This window comes from Carcharodon carcharias, chromosome 6 (genome assembly GCF_017639515.1).
Source record: "Carcharodon carcharias isolate sCarCar2 chromosome 6, sCarCar2.pri, whole genome shotgun sequence".
NCBI classification, from domain to species: domain Eukaryota; kingdom Metazoa; phylum Chordata; class Chondrichthyes; order Lamniformes; family Lamnidae; genus Carcharodon; species Carcharodon carcharias.
The window spans coordinates 184,155,903-184,173,052 of record NC_054472.1 but is presented as its reverse complement, the minus strand read 5'-3'; the positions used below and the strand labels follow the sequence as shown (position 1 = coordinate 184,173,052).

Sequence of the window (17,150 nt, the reverse complement as noted above, 5' to 3'; positions counted from 1 at the left end):
AGTGATTGTTTTCAAGTTCCGTTTTCCCTATCCCTCTTGATTTTCTATAATACTTGATGCTTTCTGTGGCTTCTACTGTGAAGACAGATGAAAAACACTTGATCAATGTCTCTAGCATGTCCATATCTCATTAACTCCCCAGTCTCACCCATGGGTCCAATGCTTACTTTAACTACTCTCTTCCTTTTTATAGACTTGTAGATGCTTTTATTGTTGTGTTTTATATTTCTTGCTAGTTTTCTCCCATATTTTAATTTCTATCTCCATTTTTGGTCATCTGTTGTTTTATCTAAAGTTTTCCCAATTCTTTGGGCTACCGCTAATATCTTTGCAGCATTGTACAACTTATCTTTCAATTTGACACCATCCTTAACCTTCCTTAGTTCGTCACAGATGGTGCGTTCTTCTCAGTGTCTTTCTTTCTCAATGGAATATATCTGTTGCTAGTTATGAAATTTCTCCTTAAACGTCGGCCACTGCTGCTCTACGGTCTTGCATTCCGCTTTAGCCAACTATCTTCATATCCTTGTAACTACTTTTGAGTTTAAGACAGTAGTTTCAGGCCCAAACCTCTCAACTCCAAGCTGAATGTGAAATTGTGTCACATTACGATTACCTAGTCATTATCTGTTTAAGTGACATTGGATGTGGGATAAATATTGATCAGGATACTGAGGAGAACTTCCCTGCTCTTCCTTGAATAGTTTCATTGGATCTTTTACATCAACTTGAGGGGGCACAGGGGCCTCAGTTTAATGTCTCATCCAAATGACAGTTCCCCAACAGTGAGCACTTCCTTAGCACAGATATGAATACAAATAATCCTTCATAACTACAGGGCATCCAATAAATACATTGATAACCATTCTAAGTAAAGATTGCATTTTCCTGCCCGAAGAACAAATTAAGCAGAGAGTACAGGCAACAGCCTACCAATTTTGGTACAGCCCATAAAAAGACTACATATTAAAGGCAGATAGAGAATAGGAATATAAAATTATATGGCTTAGGTCACTGCAAGACCAAGGTTACAGGAATTGAGGGGGTAGAACTAATATTGAAGAAGAAAGCAACAATATAAAAGAACATTAAACAACTTGCAGACACCAATGTGTGGTGATGCACTGAAGGAAAAATTAAGACAATCACCTACACCTTAGGAGAGAAAAAACTGAATGGTGTTGAAGAATAAAGACAGCTAGAGATACAGGTGAATACATCATTAAAAGCAGCATCGCAGGTCAGCAACCCAATTACTGCCTACCAACACAGGCAACCAAAAAGGTAATCAGGAAAACCAGGTCCACTACAACTTGCTGATTTTTCTTACCTTATAAACATACAGGTACTCCCTAAGGAAAGCTTCCTGCTGAGCAGCTGTTTGCTTACTGTCATTGATCAGAATATGCCTGAAGGCTGACACTGCGTTGTCCAGCTGTCGCAAGGTAAAGGACTGGCGACCAATTGTGAAGTTAATATGATCCTCTGCCAGACTCCATCCTTTGCCTTTGTAAACTTGCATGGCTTGACTGTAACACCGCAAGGCATGTTTGCGCTGTAATAAAGCATATAACCAATTTGACCAAGATTCTCGGATTTGAGAAAGCAGTCTAAGTCATATACTGAGGATTTAATTGAAGCATGGGGTATCCAATGCGTAAATGTTAAGAGTTTTAAGTATATGGGTGCTCCACGCATTAAGCACTTACCTAGAGATTTTTTTTTGGTTAAATTGTGTACACTTATCCCAAATATTTACTCGGCTTGTCACTTACCTACGGAGTTTCTCCTTTTATGTTCTCCATTTCAATTCTCGACAAATGCATTCATGGTGATTAGCCAAACCAAAGGAATTCCAATAAGACACTTTTATACTTGGATCACAAAGAGTCACTGATGGGAGTTCTCTTCGCTGAAGAATCCTAGGCTCATACTTTGTGGCAAGTTGAAAGCACCTTTACAATTGCGCCTATTACCAAAGGTCAGTGGAATGGATTTACTCAGAATTTGGTTACAAGCACTCTTCATTTCACTCCTTCCCCAAGTGGATCCAGTATTTACTCTTCATCAGAGCTCATTTTGGAGGCAAAGTTTACTTTACCCACACTGGTCTTTAGTGGAGATGGCCATGGTCAAGGATAGCTGTATTTTCAATTGAGCAGAAAGTCTACTGGCCGACTTGGATCCTTCAGTTCATGACAGCTAACAAACTGGGTTTGTTAAAGATAAATTACTCATTTGATGTTCAAAATATAAACTTCACATCACCAATACTTGGTCCATGTGAAGAATGACTTCTAAAACTTGGTTTGCAATATTTATCTAACAGACTTCTTGTTAAGTAAAGTTCTATTGTTAAGTATAATCTGTGCTTTCTTTTTAGTTTGAATTTTTAATATATTGATTTGCCATGGTATAGTCTCTGTTGTTTGTTCATTATATCTCTAGTGTCAAGAAAACAAGGGAATGTAATATTTTTCTTCTGGCGATAACCCTGGCGTATTTTATGTACTGGAAGTCAGGCTGTAAGTGGGTTAAGAGCTAGAGTGACGGCAAGGGTCTAAAGTCAACAGTAAAAGTTGCTTTGATATGTTAATGAACCAAGAGGAACTTCAATCAGTTTTACATAAAGCAATACAATAAAGCAAATAGTTTGAATTGAGTTGCTTTAGTTCAAAGGGGGGATATATGCAGATTGTAAAAAGGTGCAAGGAAGTGAGGTAAAGATAGGGTAAGCTTGTTTTCACAAGTCGAAGAGCTAAAGTAAAGAACGATTTAATCAACTCTGGGAAGAAAGCATTTCTGAAGAGACTGGTTGAAACAAGAGGGAGATCAAAAGGGAAGGAACACATTTAAGGAAATAATGAAGCCTATGTGAGGGGGTAGCTGCTTAGATCTCCCAGAAGACAGCAGGGTAGCCGGTCAGGACTCCCAGAAGACAGTGTGAACAAGGCCAGACTGAAAGAAGCAGTTGCTGCCAGCCTCAGAGGACACCCTGAGGAAAAAGTAGTGTGGTAAAATTACTGGAATTCTATAGATTTTAAAATCTATAAGGATAGTTGCTGAACAGAAAAGGGGAAGTTTAGCTCTGAGAGTAGTTAAGATTTGTGGAATTGTTTTAAAGTACTGCTTACTGTATGAAGCCATTCTTGTGTTTAAATGTAATTGTTTTATTATTTTCCTTTACTATCTTAATAAATTTTTACTTTATTATAAAATCACCACAAGTAGTCGGGGAAATCATTTCCCGATTTCAGAACCGCTCCTTATATTATACAAATTGCAAAAACCGTTTTGGTAGATGTTTCAAGTTCCCTCTGGGATTTGAGCAGCTCGACATTTACCACCTGCCATGCCAAAACACTAGCGCGTGTCTTAAATGGTTATAAAAAGTGTTTGCTATTTGCGCTGCTTCCTGCTACCCAGATCACATTGTGCACAAGATTACCAAAGGAGTCTGGGCCTCCCCCGTAAAGTAGACAGTGCATTTTCAGTGCACAAGGATCTGGAGTGGACTTGAATCCTTGTCATCCTTTTCACACACTGCAACATCTTATCCCTTGCAGCTTGCTTTGGTGTTAGGATGACTTACTGTGGTTCCTATTTTAGTCTCTTGAACCCAATATCCAAATCATTGATGGATACAGTAAAAAGCAGCCCCAGAACAGAGCTGTGGGACACACCATTACCCAATTAAAACTGCTCTTAACTGGTCCCATTGTTCCCTCCCTTCTCTCCAGTTTGGAATCCAATTTTCCAACTTTCCTTTAATTACACACAATCTAACTTTCTCCAAAAATCTTGTATACCAGTTTTTCCCCCAAAAGCTTTCTGAAGCTCTATGCATTTCACATCCATTATATTTCTCCTATAATATGTCACCTCTTCAAAGCACTCAATCAGATCTGTCAAGCACAATCTACATTTCAGAAAACTCTGGCTACTTCTAATTACTTTTTTTAAAAATAGAGAAATTTAACAATTTTGCATTTAAAGGTTCCTAAATTTTCCCCACCACAGATTTAAACCAACCAGCTTATTTCTCTTTGAAAATGGATAATTAGAATGGTCACTGTCCATTCACTGACACAAATCCTCTCTCATCAGGATCCTGAAGTAATATTCCTAGAGACTCCAATACTTAGCCATTTTTCTCAGGATCGTCAGATGTATCCCAGCAAATCTTTGTCCTCCTTTAGCTTCCTTCAATGAAATATTTCTCATCTCACTTCTAACTGCTCCCCAACATCCTTCTCGCTTGTAAAGTATTGTTAAAAGTCCTCAGCAAATATTTATCCTCCAGTTATTACTAAAATGCCAAATAATTCCTTTTTCCAGCCCACGATCAGGATACAACCGATTCTGTTTCCCATGCTTACATTAAATGGTTTCTGCTATGAGAAATTAAGACAGAAATGACCTACTCTCGTCTCTCATGATACACTGCAGGAATTCACCAAGGCTCCTTGGACAGCGCCTTCCAAATCCATGGCCACTACCATCCAGAAGGACAAGGGCAGTTGATAGATGGGAACACTACGACTTGGAAGTTCCCCTCCAAGCCACTCACCAACCTGACTTGGAAATATACTGCCGTTCCTTCACTGTCACTGGGTCAAAATCCTGGAACTCCCTCCCTAACAGCACTGTGGGTGTACCTACACCACATGGACTACAGTGGTTCAAGAGGGCCTTCTTCAAAAGTGGAACTCGGGGTGGGCAATAAGTGCTGGCCCAGCCAGAGAAGCCCACATCCCATGAATGAGTATTTTAAAAATGCCTGTACCATTGTTTTTTCCTATTGCTCACAAACCCGAGTCACATCCAGATAAAGCTACCTCAGCAATTGTCTAGATTCCAAAAATGCTAAGCTTGAAAAATGATAGTGTGACCATGTCAGCAGTAGTGTAACTTTTTCTTATTGCACATATTTATCAATGTGCAAGATAAAAATTGTTGTGCAATGGTTTGAGTTGACTTAAATAATGTTGTAACACTGCTTTCCTTGATGCCCTTAGTATCCAAAATCTTATCAATCGCCGTCTCAAACACACAATGACTAAGAATCCACAGCAAAGCTTGGAGCACCTCTGTAGTTTTACAAACTGTCATTCATTGTATACATATTTATTCATCGGTGCTGTGTTTCAGAGTTAGCTCAAAACCTAATGCTCAACTACTAAATATTGGGGAGCATCCATTACAGAACCTGCTTACTCGCCCATGCCTTCATTACTCTAGACCTGACTAGTCCAATGCACTCCTGGCCGGCCTCCCACCTTCTGTAGACATGAGGTTAACGGAAACTCTGTTGCCTGTGTCCCAATCACTATTCTTATTTTCAAATCTCCCCCATATCTGAACTCATCTAATTCTGACCTTGAGAATCCCCAATTTTAATTGCTCCACAATTGGTGACTGTGCATTCAGCTGCCTAGACCCCAAGCTCCAGGATTCTTTCCTTAATAACTTTTGTATCTCTCCACCACTCATTCTTCCTTTAAGGTGCTCATTAAAATACAAGCCTGCCTCTTTGACCAAGCTTTTGGCTGTCTGTCCTATTATTGCCTTACATGGTTTGGTATCGAATTTTGCTTTTAATGCTCCTGTGAAGCAACTTGTAACGTTTTATTAAATCAATGGCTGTATAAACACAAGTAGTACTTGTACCAATAGGCCATGAGCATAAACAGTGGCTTATGTATACTGTAACATATTAGGTCATGGGCTGCTGCATCAACTCCATGCGTTCCATCAAGCACTAACGCTACAATAAAACTTGCAGGAAAACAACTGATGACACATCTGGGGAACATTTTTCAGAACACAGGAAAAGGAACTAATGTCAAAACACAACAACAATGAAACATGTGTCCCCATGTTTCTGTATTAATTTTATGAACAGAAGTTTCCAGTTCTAGATCCTATCCATTGCCATTCTCCCAGTCGTATGTCAATACCATTTTATTACTAGCCCAAGGCATTATGACTGCACAGTCTAAGCAATCCAAGGCCCTATTCTTCAAAGACATTACATCAGATTTACAATGGTTACGGGAAAGCTCTGCCTTCTACAAAAAAGATCCTTTCTCAAGTTAATGTCATTTTGCGTTAATTCACAAGGGACGATATAACTGGATACCAATTAAGTAACAGTCAAGAGAACAAGTTATTCTGAAATCTTACAAGGCAGTCAATTTACCTGGAGCATATTTTTAATGCAAGAAAATATTTAGCATCAAAAATGCAACAACCGAATCCTCGAAACATGAATAACTGAAAGACTTTATCCAAATAATGCATGACAAAACCGTCTACCATATACACACACGCACAAGCAGAATTAACCATCCAAATGCATCCCTACATAGCAAAAAAAAAATCCATTAAATATACTATTCGAACACCATGCTTACCTGATCTGCTTTGCCAAATCGATGCCCAGCTAGAATCATATGAAAAGCGAATTTGCGTACCATAGGAGAACGCATGTTGATGAAACAGTGAGCAGCTTGTTCTAGTAAAAGTGCACTTCGGAGGTCAGAATCCTGCATTTAAAAAAAGACATGGGTCTTTCATATCATTGCAAGTTGATTTCAACACAAGTCTAAATTGATATATTTGAAGACTTTTCTTTTCAATTAGTATCCAGCTTAGAAGTAAGCAAAGGCTGAGAAATAAATAATTCATTACACCAACCAACACAAGCCCATTTTAAACTTGCGCTGTAAAATGAAAATAACATTACATTGAAGAAAAGATCCCCTAGGAGCTCCTTAAATCAACATTCTTTTCTCTTTTGCAAAACTTGTGCTCGTTGTCAATCTAACGCTCGAAGCAGCCCCTTACCTACTCTTGCTGTCTGTTAATCTCAACCAACTACTTTGGTATCAAAGTTTTCACCATTGGAGTTGATAAACCAGCTACAGACTCTGACAGATTGGAAGGCAAACCTGAAGGTTTCAGTGGCCTTATCTGATGAAGCTTCTCTGGATCCAAGTACCTCCAATGCTTGGTCACATAAGTTGATCTGAAACATGGCTGAGCTAAAACTTCCTTTTTGGGTTACTCATGGTTACATTCCAGCTCCCTGCAATCAATTCCCTCCCTGGCCTTGGAGTGCAGAAGCACCTCTGTGCTGAATCAGAATGCAAAGCCTCCATTCACTGTCACAAGCAGAGCTCTGACACTCTTGAAGCCAGGATAGCCTTCCAGTGAGTCAATTATATCTGGTTCACATTTCATTTTAACAATGTTCATACAATGATGAGACACAATGAAAAAGAATATGATAAAGGCAAAGAATGGGGCAGTGGAACTAACTGGATTACTCTTTAAAGAACTGATGTGGATTTGATGGGCTGAATGGCCTCCTTCTGGCTATAATATTCTATGTTTCTAAGGCTGCATGGAGAAGGGCATTCAATATTCACAGCTTTCAAACCTCTTTCCATTGACTGAAGCCTTAGGCAGCAGATATCAGCCAAAATAACCCAAGTAGTCTGCAGTGGATCGTTAATATGCAGGTTCCTAGGGCATGGAGAAACTTTTGTGCAACATGGAAAAACAAATTGGGAAAACCTTTGCTGCATGACTAAACTAAACCACAAGACAGGCTTTGGAATAAACAAGAAGTAACCACACAACAATCTGAGCATTCGATATGGTTCACAAATCAAAGCTTCAGGTGACTGCAGGCACCAGCCACTAAGGAAAAGCATCCTGACTGATTTTCCCTGTGTGATCAAAGCATATAGATGCTGAACATAAATTTTTAATCAGAATTCTTTACGTTAAAATTCAATAAACTAACTGCCTTATGTTGCATTATATTGGAATATTTCAATAACAAAGAACTGATACATCACATTACCACTGTCGAATAATTAATTTGGCTTATTTTCCAATTCGCTCGCTTACTATTGCATTAACATTACCCTATCTCATTAAGGCCAGCCGCAATAAATTGATGGAAATATAACAATATCATTTCACTATTTGAGATGATCACAATTCAAATGGCAAGTTATTAACCAACCCATTAGTGAGAACACAATCGCTTCTCCGTGAACAGACTTCAAAAGAAAAAAAATTGTTGTTTTAATTGTTTGGCTTGTTAGATTCAGGAATATTTTTCCTTATATAGAAGCCAAAAGGTTAAGATATAGTTGGAAGAGATCCATCCTCATAGGGTTATCAGAGTAATCTCAGAATTGTCTCAAGTGAGCCATAGGCAGATATTTTACCTCACTGGTATCTATTACATACATAGATATTCCATTGGACGATGTTAAAAGCAACAGTATAATCATGCCTGTGCAGCATGGACAAAAAATGTCCAAACCACAAAAATACTCCAATTACAGTTTATGCAACACTGAAGTACACCACCAGTGAATTATCAAACTCTAATGGAAAGGAATTTCCAACTTTTCCTACCTCACTTGTCATCCGGATAAGAAGAGTTGCAGCCTCCGAATATTTGGCTTGGCTTTTTAAAATTTCAGCACTTAGTAAAGTACACCGTTCAGCGAGTACCAGGTTCCTAGGATGGAGCAATTTTAAAAATTTAAAATTCCAAGTTGCATCTAGTTAACCAAACTAAAATCATATTAAATTCCTTGTAGTATTTTAGGCTGATAACAACTGCTAATTCCACCAAGTGGAATTAACTTAATAATTAACTTAGGAATCAGGTGGAAAAACTCTTGCCCAAATTGTTCTTGAAAAGCACCCCCCCACCCCTGCGCCCCCCATCCCCCACACAACTGAGACAATGAAAAAAAGCTGCTGAGCCCATCCCTGTCTATCAAATCTACTGCAAAACCAATTCCAGCAACCACTCTTGGACCATAAGTGCATCCAACTAGGCTACACTAAGTGCGAGACTAGCATTTACTTGCATTGAAAAAGCAATCTTTACAGACAAAATGTACCATTGTGTTCCAATTCAGCTCCAATTTTATTAGGTTTAAAACGGTATACAACTTGCACTCTTCTTCCAGCATTAAAATCAAACATAATGGCTTCCATATAAACACTAACTTAAAGGACATGAAATCACATCTCAAACTCTCTCGAACCTTCATAGTGAAGAGCTGAAGTCTACCCTCATGGTAAATGATTCCAAGAATCTTCTCTGCACCCTCTTTGCCTCAGCAAAAGCCTTCAGAGAACATTTGGACAAAGGCAAGATGGGATACAGTGGGTTTATCAGTTAGAGCTACAAATCTTGCTTAGACTTTATTTAAATGACTCCTTCCAATACATCTCAATGTGAGACTTGCTTAGATGAGGCCCGCTCACATTAATTTCCTTCAAGTATTTCACAGGAACTCAAGACAAAGGTCAAGGCATGTGGAGTCAGAAGGAAGGTAGCAAAGTGAATTGAAAGATGATTACAAAACAGAAAAATGAGGGGTAGGAATTAAGGGTGATTGCAGACTGGTAGAAAGTGGGAAGTGGTATGCTGCAGGGATCTGTAATGGAAACACTGTGGTTTACCATTACGTTAATGATTTGAACTCAGCACTTGGATGAAGCATTGAAATTTGCAGATGATACCAAATTGGTTGGGGGAGGGGGAGGTACAGCTAATAATCTAAAGACAATATCAAAATACACGAAGACAAACAGGCTTGCAAAGCAGGCAGGCAAATGAAACTAAGTGAGTGAAGTGAGGTGGCTCATTCTGGTAGGAGGAACAGAGGTTACTTACACCTTGGAAGGTATGGAATGAAATGAAGTAGAAGAGCAAACAATCTGAAAACAGATCTATAAATTATTAAAAGTAGCAACATAAGTTGATATGAATGCAAACAAAGTTACTGGGGCTCATTTCTAGAGGGGCAGAATACAAAAGCAGGCAATGTTAAAATGGAATAGAAACTTGGTAGATTAGACTTGCCATACAACATAGTTCTGGTCTCTATACTACAGAAAGGATGCTGAAGCACTGGGAAAAGTGTAGAAAATATCTAAAAGGACATGACTGGAATTGCGAGGATGTAAGAATCAAGAAAGATTGAACAGGATGAGGTTCATTACTCAGGGGAGGGGACAATGACTAAGAAGAGACGCAAAAGAGGATTTTAAAATTGTGGGAGGGGTTAAACAGGATTGATGTGGAGAAACAGCTCCCACTTGCAGCTAAGTCCAGAAGAAGGGGCATAAATGGGAGAGATAGCCACCAGCAGAACAATTTTTTTTTAAATACAAGTGGTGATTCAGTGGGACTCGCTGACACATGAAATAGTTGAAATAGAGAGCAACCATACCTTTAACAGGGGGCTTGGAATATGCAAGAGGTAGGAGTGTCTGGGGGCATGTGTTTAAAGTGGGTGGAAACTCAGAATATAAACCGTACCACAGACCGGTTCAGTTAAATAGCCCATTTCCATGCTGCAGACTCAATAAAATTTTATGCAATCAAACAGATAAAACTCTGCATTCGCACTCCATCCAAAACCTTATTAACCTTGTAATGCCTGAGTATTCGTCTTTGGTTTTCATGCAAATTTAAATGTAAGGGTTATTCAATCTATTGATAACACAGACATATTCCTTGCATTGATGTAAGCAAATAAACAAATTATTCCATTTTGGGTTCACATGAACAAATGATACTGTAACTTTTACGATTTCTCTCTCTCAAAAATTTAGACATAAATTTAAGAAGTACTCCTCCAAACAACAAACAGGGTTTTTTCTTAAAGAAATGCACCCAAAGTTTCTCTCTTCACTCCACTGACTGATGCTAGGGTACAACTCAAATCACCCCAAGCCATTCTTTTCCCCAGTACTTCAATACAATCAACCATTCCCTACACAAGCCTCTGTGGACCACTCAGCTTCGAAGAGTCATACAGACTCGAAATGTTAACTCTCCGGGGAGGAGGGGGTGGGGGGGACATAGGGATGTCAGCCAAGCCCATATTAATCTAACATGTACACACTTAAATTTTTCAGTGAGGGTCAAATGGAGAGTTATCGAGTGGGAACCCCAGCTGACCTTCTCTTATTAGCTCAGGAGCACAGAAGTCACTGCAACATCCTTCTATTAATCTAGCTCTGAGTGGCGAACTCAACCAAAGATTATCAATTAAACTTGGGCTCCTTCTGATCTCAGCCTCTCAGTTCCACAATGGGCTGTGGACAAATAAAGCCCGAGGAGAAATATCGTTGATTCAGGATAAGATGCATCAAAAAAAGTGCAAGCTCGTGATGATTATTTTTTATGTTTCTCTACATAAAGGAGGAAGCTGGCTTTCCTGTTTCTACATGCTTCAAACTTCAATATCCTTCAGATGACACTAATCCTACATGGATGCTCTGAAATCTTGTCTACATAGGCTCATCATTATCTTTTCTGCATTAGAATCCGAGGTTATATAGATACTATCAGCAGCAATTCATCACTACCTGCAAAATCCACACCCCCTTTACTAACTTTTCAATCTTTCATGCACTTGAACAAAGTCCCCCACAATTATATCATTTTTCAGTGTGTAAAATACGTCACAAACCTCAAAGGGAATCCTAAATTAAAAATCACCTTCATTTGTCCCTTTACATGTGGCTCAACAAGTACTCCGTTGCTATGAATTTCATTTCTTTTCTACACGGTCAATCCTCTTTAACCTTTGCTCGATTAAGTTACCAACTCCTGCTTTTACTCTCCTGATGCAAGGCCATCACAGTAAACTCAAAGCTGGTTCCTAACCTGAAAAGAGCTTCAAGCCAGCACAGAGTTAGCTTTTCCACCTCCCCACTGACTGTTAATTCCCAAGTGTCTTGACCAAGATGTCACATACTTGCAGAGGTCCTTGTATGTCTGAATAGCTGTCTCCATGTAATGGGTGGGATATTGTCTCTGTGCTCCAGGCTGAAGAAAAACTGACGCTGCTGCCATTTCCTTCGATATGTTAAAATTTTTTTAAAAAAGGAAGCATTACTCTCAAGTGTTAATATCCAACATTTCTACAACGTAACTTTACAATATATTTTTCTTAAGAGTTAGTTTTTAAAAAGGTGTCTGATATGCAACATTATTAAACGGATCAAGAGTAAAAACCTTAATAAAAAAGCTGAATATCACATGCATCAATAACAGTTAACAGTCAGGTCCAGCGGATTAGGAAATCAAGGGTGAAAGTTATGTTCAATTGCACCTCCATGCAGTATTTAAATCTCTCAACATTACTCAAGATATCCACTCTATTCAACTCTTCCTCAAATGAAAGGCAAAGTGAAATTAATGACTGGATACCAGTCTGAGAAAAAGTAGATTTAGCAAGGTACAAGATTAAAGTGGATATTGTAAAGGTATCCCATGCAAGGCACAACAGGTTCAATGCCATCCTGGTCCACATAAGCAAGTGCCAACTTCCTCATAGAACAATGCAGCAAAGGAGGCGGCCATTTGGCCCGTTGTGTCTGTGCCAGCTCTTTGAAAGAGCTATTCAATGAGTTCCACACCCACAGCTCTTTCTCCATCGCCCAACAAATTCTCTCAGGTCAAATATTTATTCAATTTCTCTTTGAAAGTTACCATTGAATCTGCTTCCACAAGACTTACAAACTGCGCATTCCAGGTAATAACTTGCTATTTAAAATATTTCCTCCTATAGTCTCTGGTTCTCTTGGCAATTATCTTAAATCTGCAGTGAATTTTAATGCCAATGGTTTAGTTGTTCAACATCTTAGAAAGAGAATCTACAAAAAATGGCTTAGTAAATAATATATTAAACAGCAGGGTGTAAGGGAAGGGTAGCACCTCTCAGAAGCAGGTTCATCTCACACATACAGGAGTGGCCCATCCTGTATTGGTCTTCACCTGTGGCTCCAAGTAGCTTTTAGCATGTGACACCTGGTTTCAACAGGTGGGTCAAACCAGGGAGGGTAGCCATCAGGTCTCCTACCCTCAGCGACTTAGGGATTCGACTATCTTAGCATGCGAAAGATGGCAGGACAAAATACCAGGCACGGAGGTGCTCACCTGAGCTGGCATGCCAAGCATCCACATCGTATTGAGACAATCACAACTGAGTTGGACTGGTCATAGAGACAGAACGTTTTTTTACCAAAGCAAATCTTCTATGGAGAGTTTGAGTCTAGGATGTGCCGTCATGTTGCTACAAGGATACTCTGGAGGCTTCACTTAGGAGTTTTGGTATCCATTTACACTGGGAGAAGCACACCCAGAATCATTGTACCTGGTTCAACCAAATAAAAAGGTGCAGACTCCCTTGAAAGCACATATGAGAGGCAGAGAAAACACACAAGCAGAGGAAAACACCAGAAAGCAACTTGGCCAAAATTCAACTGTCTGTAGTATCCTGTCCTATCTTCAGCAGAACCTTCCAGATGCAGTTCGGCCTTAGCAGTCGGCTACGTACCCACCAGAACCCTACCAAACACCCTAGGTGACAAAAATGGCCATACTCGCCTCCAAAGATGGAAAAGATTAAATAATGAATCTCACAGGCCAGGAAGCTCTGAAATCTGATTTTGATTACAGCCTAGGCCAGAGGTAAAGGTTGTGTGGGGTAGGGAAAGCAAAAAATAATGAAACCAGGCTCCCTTCCTTCGTCCTTAACCAGTAACCCCTGCTGAAATTGCACAGATTGGCTCAACTGTGACTGAATTTTACCTCCAGTTTGAAATGGAGAAGAGCGGGCTTAGGACTAGCATTTTAAATTTAAATAAGGGCAGCTGAATGGGCATGAAAGCTGAGCTGGCTGAAGTGAACTGGGATACAAGAGGGAAAGATCAATAGAGAAGCAGAATTACCTGGAAAAACTCAGCAGGTCTGGCAGCATCGATGCTGCCAGACCTGCTGAGTTTTTCCAGGTAATTCTGTTTTTGTTTTGAATTTCCAGCATCCGCAGTTTTTTTGTTTTTATCAATAGAGAAGCAGTGGCAAACATTTGAGGGGATATTTCAGAATATTCAGAATAAGTATATCCCTACTAAAAAGAAAAATTCTAAAGGGAGGACTCGCTGCCCGTGGTTAACTAAAGGAGTTAAAGAAAGCATCAGACTTAAGGAAAAAGTATATAAACTGCGCAAAGATGAGCGGTCAGAATATAAAGATCAGCAGGGAATGACTAAAAGCTTAATTAGGAGAAAAAAAATTAGAGTATGAGAGGAAGCTAGCTAGAAGTGTAAAAATGGAAAGCAAGAATTTTTACAGGTACTTAAAAAGGAAAAAAGTAAAGTGAGTGTTGGTCATCTACAGATCGACAATGGGAGCTAATAGTAGGTAATAAGGAAATGGCGGATAAAATGAACAAATATTTTGCTTCTGCCTTCACTAGAGGAAACAAAAAAAAATTCCAGTAATTGCTGTAAATCAGGAGGTGAAAGGGAGGAGAACTTGGTGAAATTACAATCACTAGGGAAGCGGGGTACTGAGCAAACTGGTGGAGCTGTGGACTGACAAGTCTGGGTCCTAGTGGACTTCAAGTCTTAAAAAGGTGGTTGAGGTAGTTGATGGGTTGGTGTTAATTTTACAGAATTAACTAGATTCTGGAAAGGTTCCATCAGACTAGAAAGTAGCAAATATAACCCCGCTGTTCAAGAAGGGAGGGAGGCAGTTAGCTTGACGTCTGCCGTGGAGAAGGGGTTAGAATCGATCATTAAGGATGTTATAGCTGGGCACTTAGAAAGGCTCAAGGTAATTGGGAAGAGTCAGCATGGTTTTATGAAAGGGAAATCATGTTTAACCAATTTATTGGAGTTCTTTGAAGGAGTAACATGCGCCATAGATAAAGGGGAGCCTGTAGACGTGACTTGTACTTCCCAAAGGCATTAGGGGGTAACATAATAGCATAGATAGAAGATTGGTTGGCTGGCAGAAAACAGAGTATGCATAAATGGGTCTTTTTCTGATTGGCAGGATGTGAAGAGTGGAGTCCTGCAGGGAGGTTGTGCTGGGGCCTCAAGTTCTTACAATTTACATCAATGACATAAATGAGGGGAGTGAAGGAATGGTAGCTAAATTTGCAGATGACAAAGATAGGCAGGAACATATGTTGTGAAGAGGACATAAGGAGATTGCAGATGGATATAGATAGGTTGAGTGGGCAAAAATCAGGCAGATATAATGTGAGAAAATGTGAAGTTATTCGCTCTGGCAGTAGGAATAAAAAAGCAGAGTATTACTTAAACAGAGGGCGGTTGCAGAATTCTGAGGTGCAGAGGGATCTAGGTGTTCTAGTGCATGAGGCAAAAAAAAGTTAGTATGCAGGTGCAGCAAGTAATTAATAAGGCTAATGGAATGCTATCCTTTATTACAAGAGGGATTGAACATAAAAGTAAGGGTGTTATACTTCAGTTATTCAGGGCATTGGTGAGACCACATCTCAAATAGTGTGAGCAGTTTTGGTCTCCTTATTTAAGGAAAAATGTAAATGCTTTGGAGGCAGTTCAGAGGACGTTTATTAGATTGATACCTGGAATGAGCAGTTTGTCTTATGAGGAAAAGTTAGAGAGACTGGGCTCATTTCCATTGAAGTGTAGAAGAGATTTGATTTAAGTATATAAGATCCTGAACAGTATTGACAAGGTGGTTGTGGAAATGATATTTCATCTTGTGGGTGAGTCCAGAATTAGGGGGTCACTGTTTTAAAGTTAGAGGTTGCTCTTTTAGGACAGATATAGGGAGGATTTTTTTCTCCGAGGGTTGTGCAACTTTGGAACACTGCCTCAAACTCCGTCTGAGAAGGCAGTGGAGGTGGGGTCATCAAATATTTTTAAAGACGGAGTTGGATTGAATCCCTTGTCTAATGAGAATCTAAGGCTATTCAAGGTAGATGGGAATTTGGAATTCGATTAGCTATAATCTTATTGAATGGTGGAGCAGGCTCGAAGGGCTGAAGGGCCTACTTCTAATCCTATTTCGTATGTTCGTATGATGCCTCCCATGATCAAACAGCTTATGGATGTCATCAATATTGACAAATAATAGCCATCTAAGCAAATCACCAGAGGGACACCAGCACCTCTGTTCATACTTCAAGGAATTCATGCCAAGAAAGGCAGGGAGAAAAGGAATCTGGCAAAAAAGTGCAAAAAAAATTTTGGATCTGAAAGATATGGAAGACGGCTACATACATGACACACCAGAATAACACGCAATAGGCTGATTTGGATTAGGGTCATTAATCTTGCAGGCAACCCTCGCCTACTGACACACCTATTATGTTTTCTACAAGAGTGTGGTTGAAAAGCATTCTCATTTGATTATTACACATGTACAGAGTGTAGCTGTACACAGTTAAAAAAAAAAATCAATCAACATTTATAGAACAGATTTGCCCAGTCCAGAATCCCATGAGCTAAGTTAAATTGAGATTATGTTTATTTTAATTTATGTTCATTTTTGGAAGTTTTTTTTAAATAAAGAGGTTTGTCTTTCTTCTAGTCTTTCTGGTTCTGTTTTCTACCTCTGGTCACTCGTACTTTATGGATGTTTAAACTAATAATTATTTAATTTTTCAATCCTTGGACATTTCTTCCCATGTCTACAGTTACCGTTAAGCATCAGTTCCCCATTGCTAATGCCTCAGCACGAATGTCAGGTTAACAAAGAAGCAGTGGTGGAGTCAAGAAAAATGCTGGAGAGGTAGAAGGGACATCAGCGTACATGTACAATTACACCCCACCCTCAGGGACTGCCAAAGCGACATTGTTGGCCTGGGATGAAAATCCACTGCTGGAGACAATTTGCTTTTTTAATTCTTTCATGGGATGAGAGTGTCACTGGCAAGGCCAGCATTTGTTACCCGTCCCTAATTACCCATGAGAAGTTTGGACATGCAAAAGCAGCAGCAAGCAAGCAGCAACACAGAGCTGGAAAAGAGGTGGCGACATGGAGAGGATGGAGTGGTCGAATGCAGAATAGTCAAACAGGACTAATGCACTGTGGTGAGAATGTCGTTCATAATTTTGATTCGGGTTACTTCAGTGCTATGGTAGGAAAGGATTTCTGATTGAAGGGCAGGGTGGGCACAGGAGACAGGACATCAAAGGACCCTAATGATGAAATATGCAGAAATTACAGTATGGAAACAGGGTCAGATTGTACCAAGTTAGCCGATGCAAACAGTTTTAACCACATTTCAGCAACCTGTTCCTACATCCCTTCA

At 39.5% G+C, this 17,150-nt stretch overlaps 1 protein-coding gene across 3 annotated transcripts in view; it reads right to left on the bottom strand.

The window, feature by feature from the left end:
* trappc8 (trafficking protein particle complex subunit 8) overlaps positions 1–17,150 on the bottom strand; it is a 151,347-nt gene that overhangs the window by 62,183 nt on the left and 72,014 nt on the right. For all 3 annotated transcript variants that reach the window (XM_041190147.1, XM_041190148.1, XM_041190149.1), the window contains 4 exons: positions 11,814–11,914; positions 8,440–8,545; positions 6,417–6,548; positions 1,331–1,555 (listed from right to left, as the gene is read on the bottom strand). In XM_041190147.1, the coding sequence (XP_041046081.1) occupies positions 1,331–1,555; positions 6,417–6,548; positions 8,440–8,545; positions 11,814–11,914 (564 nt within the window). The remainder of the gene's footprint in view (positions 1–1,330; positions 1,556–6,416; positions 6,549–8,439; positions 8,546–11,813; positions 11,915–17,150) is intronic.